Source organism: Antrostomus carolinensis, unplaced genomic scaffold (assembly GCF_000700745.2).
Source record: "Antrostomus carolinensis isolate BGI_N321 unplaced genomic scaffold, ASM70074v2 scaffold11443, whole genome shotgun sequence".
NCBI classification, from domain to species: Eukaryota; Metazoa; Chordata; class Aves; order Caprimulgiformes; family Caprimulgidae; genus Antrostomus; species Antrostomus carolinensis.
Window position 1 is genome coordinate 25,054 of NW_010303221.1, and position 4,916 is coordinate 29,969.

The window sequence follows — 4,916 nt, forward strand, 5'->3', positions numbered from 1 at the left end:
TTCACTTGATATTTGATCAACTCCACAGACTGACCTTGCCATGATTTATTAACAAGCAGAATAACAAATCAACTTCACACGTTATAAGGGAGCTGCAGTGAAAGTGGCACAACCTGGGCGTGTTCTGCAAAGTTTACTGGTTCTTTCTATCATGTTTTATTGAAAGGTGAGACTTTTAGGAGCAGTTTGCAAAGTTTGCCTCTCAATTTCAAACCCTCTGCTCCCAACAGCATGGCCCCATCCATGTTTTTCTTGACTGGCATCCCTGGGCTGGAAGATACACACCCAGCAGAGTGTTCACCACAGGCCTCCTTGGGAACAGCACCCTCTTGTACGTGCTGAAGACAGAACCGTGTCTCCACAAGCCCATATTTTATTTCCCCTCCATGCTGGATGTCATTGACTTGGTGCTGTCACTGACCATCATGCGCAAAATGCTGAGCATCTTCTGGTTCAAGGGCAGTTAATGACAAAACAAGGGGAAATGGGTTTAAGCTGAAAGAGGGCAGGTTCAGATTAGATATTAGGAAGAAGTTCTTCACTGTGAGAGTGGTCAGACACTGGAACAGGTTGCCCAAGGAAGTTGTGGCTGCTCCTCCCTGGAAGTGTTTGTGGCCAGGTTGGATGAGGCTTTGAGCAACCTGGTCTAGTGGAAGGTGTCCCTGCTGCTGGCAGGGGGGTTGGAACTGGATGATCTTTAAGGTCCCTTCCAATCCAAACCATTCTATGATTCTATGTCCAGCAGATTCACCTTCAGTGCCTGACTTGTGCAGATGTTTTTCCTTCACACTTTCTCAATCATTAAGCTGGTGGAGCTGCTGACCATGGCTCTCAACAAGTATGTTGCCATCTGCACCCCACAAGCTACAAGCTCCGTCCTGAGCATATCCCTGGTAGTCAAGAATGGGCTGCTGGCTCTAGCCAGGGCAACTGGGATTGATGTTGTCTCTGCCTTTTCTCCACTGTTGCCTGCCATACTGCCACTCCTACTTCATGGGAGTGGTGAAGCTGGCCTGTGCCAACACCAAGTTCAGTAACATCATCGTGGTTCTCTTCATCATGGAGTTGCATCTGTGGTTCATTGGGGTCTCCTGCCTCAAGATCTTGAGGACCCTGTTGAATCTGGTACTGAGGGAGAACAGACTGAAGGTATGTGGGACCTCTGTCACATCTGCATCATTCTGGTCTTCTACACCCTTCTGGTTCTCTCATCAGTCATCCACAGCTTTGGTTGCCACGTTGCCTTTCACATGCACATCTTGATGGCTAATTTCTACCTCCCATTCCCCACTATGGTGTATGGGGTCAAAACCAAGCAGACCCTTTACATTTTTCTTTCAAGAGAATCTAAATTCTCACCCATCCCATCCACGGGACCATGTACCGATATCCGTACAACTGCACATGCAAATCTCAGCCCGTGATGGGCCACAGAAACTAACCCTGGACTCATAACTCTGCAGCAAGTACATGATCCACTGTAAACAACTCCCACCTCTTCTCCTGAATCTTTCCGAGTTTAAAACCTGAGATTTGTGAGAGGATTGTACGTGTGTGCTGGAAATGGCAGCACTTCAGCTCACCACTGCCCGCAGCAAGCAGCAAAGCCTCCTTGGCAGACCGAGGAGGGTGCTAAATCCAGAGACCAGCCTGTGTAGAACTGGAACATTTTCAGAGTATTCAGCTTTGACGTCACTGTGCTGATAGTGAGCTGGAGGTAAATAACGTTCTAGTTTGAGCTTCACAGGCTACATTTCTTCTCTTTTTTGTGAGCTAAGGAAATGAGCTGATGGCCTACAGGTCCTCTCCAAAGAGCTATTGATGCTGCTGGACCATTTAACTCAAGTGGGTGGGTGAAAGAGGGGACAAACCATCTTGTGCTGGTGGGCAGCTGGGAGAGGAGTGAGATTTGAGGTGCTGACCCTGGCTGCCAGGAGAGGCTGTGGGTGGTGGGTGATGCCCACTCCTTGGGCACATGGCACTGGCACAGGCACAAACCAGCCTGGAGCCCCACATCTGCTCCCAGCTTCTTGGCTAGACATGCAATGGCCGATGATGCATCTGCCTGGAGGAGGGTTGCCCACATTTTCCAGCCTGAGCTCTGAGGATGCTCTCAGCAAAGGTGAGGTTGAACCTGCTGCATGCAGCTTATCCCCCCACCATGGCAAAGGCAGAGCACTGTCCCTTTCCTCCACCCCTGTATGGACTGGGGGGTCAGGGGACCAGCTCCCAGGGACATGGGGAAGGGCACAAACACCAGTGAGCACTCGGGTTTTTAGCTGCCTTTTCGGTTGTGATTGTCCTCACATGACTTTGATGTGATTTTATTGCCTGAGCTATTTATTGATGTGCTAGGCTGCTGTAGATTTGATTCATAGATCAGCTGCAAATATAACACACACAAAAAAGAAAGCAACCCATAATATTTCTGCTGAATTGATGTATCTACTGCCTTCATTTTCTCCAAGTCTGAGAATGAGAAATGTGTTTTCCTGCAGAGCTGGTGTATTTCTACATCTGGACCATTACAAAAGGAGATTCCTGTTCAGAGTGTCCAATTCCTGTGGCACAAGAACAAAATCTGACCCCTTTTGTTAGTGTATCTGTAGCTGTTGCATCCCTGACCCGGCTTTTACAACTGCAACCCAGCAGGTAAGAAGTCCCCACATCCAGCAAGATCATGTTGTATGTGGTGGGTCATTGCCCACACTACCATGAGGGTCACAGGGTGTTTTGGGGTCTCTGTTTGCTCCCCCCCAGGCTGTTCTTCTACTGATCAGATATCTAGGGAAGGATGTGAATTGGGATTTTATGAAGCTTTCAATGAAACCATCATACCCAAAGCAGTAGACATGAGGGATTGTGGGAGAACTTTGCGAAGCTGAACGGTGAAGTGATAAACTGGACAGTAAAATTCAGCACAGAATCATTAAACCTGAGGTGCTCTGGCAAAGCACATCCTTATTTTTGCAGAGACAATGTTGTGCTTGAGCTGTCCATCCCCACTCAGAAACAGGCATCTTGGAGTTATGACTGATGACTCCTTCAAAACATCAGTGGTACACAGTCACTTCTTCACTCCAGACTCCTCTCCTTGTTATCACCGTAGGTTTCACTCAGTCCCCTCAGTGAGGTGATAATTTGGGCTGGTCAGGGTCAGTGCACTGACACTCCTTCCTTCTCACTCATTTCCAATGCTCCAGCATGGGATGATCCACAGGCTGCTTTCCTGTTGGAGGTGTACCTGCTCCAGTCTGGGTCTTTCATGACCCTCAGTCCCTTTGTGGTCTATCTGCTCTGGCTTGGGCTTATTCATGGGCTGCAGTCAGAGACTCACAGAATGGTTGAGGTTGGAAGGCACCTCTGAAGGTCACATCTAGTCCAACCCCCCTGCTCAAGCAGGGACTCCCAGAGCACATGAACCAGGATTTTGTCCAGATGGGTTTTGAATATCTCCAGGGAGGGAGATTCCACACCCTCTCTGGGCAGCCTGTCCCAGTGCTCAGTCACCCTCACAGGAAAGAAGTTCTTCCTCATGTCCAGGTGGAACTTCCCGTGCTGCAGTCTATGCCCATTACCTCTCATCCTATTGTTGGGTGACAGTGAGAAGAGTCTGACCCCGTCCTCTAAACACTGTCCCTTTGGATATTTATAAACATTAATCAGATCCCCTCTGAGTCATCTTTTCTCCAGGCTGAACAGGCCCAGCTCCCTCAGCCTCTCCTCACATGAAAGATGCTCCAGCCCTTTAATCATCTTAGTCTCCCTTGGCTGGACACGCTCCAGGAGTTCCCTGTCCTTCCTGTACTGGGGAGCCCAGAACTGCACACAACACTCCAGATGTGGCCTCATCAGAGCTGAGTAGAGGGGGAGGAGAACCTCTCAACCTGCTGGCAACCCTCTTCCTAATACAACCCAGGATACCATTGGCCTTCCTGGCCTCAAGAGCACACTGCTGGCTCATATGTAACTTGTTGTCCACCAGGACTCCCAGGTCCTTCTCTGTAGGGCTGCTTTCCAGGAGGTCACCCCACAACCTGTACTGGTGCATGGGGTTATTCCTTCCCATATGCAGGACCCTGCACTTTCCCTTGTTGAACCTCTTGAGGTTCCTCTCTGCCCATCACTCCAGCCTGTCGAGGTCCCTCTGAATGGCAGCGCAGCCGTCTGGCGTATCCGACTCTCCTCCCAGTTTAGAATCATCAGCAAATTTGCTGAGGAGGCACTCAATTCCTTCATCTGAGTCATTGATGAATAACTTGGACAACACTGGACCCGGTATTGACCCCTGGGGGACACCACTAGATACAAGCCTCCATCATGATTCCACACCCCCAATGACAACCCTCTGAGTCCCTTTGGAGATGTATCTGCTCTGGTGTGGCTCCTCCACAGTCCCTTTGGTGTGAGTGCATCCACCACCATGGAGCACCTTCTACTGCTCTGCCCTTGGTGTTCCCCTTGCTGTTTCTCACCCTTCCTCTCTCTGTCTGACATTTTCTGCCCTTTCTTAGATAGGTTTTCACAGAGGCACCACAAACACCCTTGGCTGGCTCAGCATCAGTGCCTGATGGGTCTGTAACTGATCCAGCTGGAACCATCTGTGTCCAGCACGGGCAGCCCTGGACCTCCCTCCTGGCCACCTATGCAACCCCATCCACTACCTAAACCTTCCCACCAACACCCAGTCCACCTCCCCACAAATACCTTGAGCTGCTATTTACAAATGTTGTTTGGCTTTGTGCTGTGTGGATAATGAGTTAATTTGTTCCAAATGCGGGAAATGAGGCTCTTAATCAGGTTTGTGCTGGGATTCTCTGCTTCCACAAAGTGGTATTAATCTCTTCCTTCCACAAAAATATTCTTCTAAATTAGAGGCAGTGAGTAAATGCAAGAAAAAGAAGACACAGTGAAAA

General features: G+C 49.3%; 1 protein-coding gene across 1 annotated transcript; it reads left to right on the forward strand.

Moving 5' to 3' along the window:
- Nucleotides 1–386: 386 nt before the first annotated feature.
- On the forward strand, nt 387–1,424 carry LOC114818390 (olfactory receptor 52K2-like). The gene is given in 4 exon segments (XM_029084030.1): nt 387–462; nt 769–929; nt 931–1,159; nt 1,162–1,424. Coding segments are annotated over 4 exon segments (729 nt in total).
- The last annotated feature ends 3,492 nt before the right edge of the window (nt 1,425–4,916 follow it).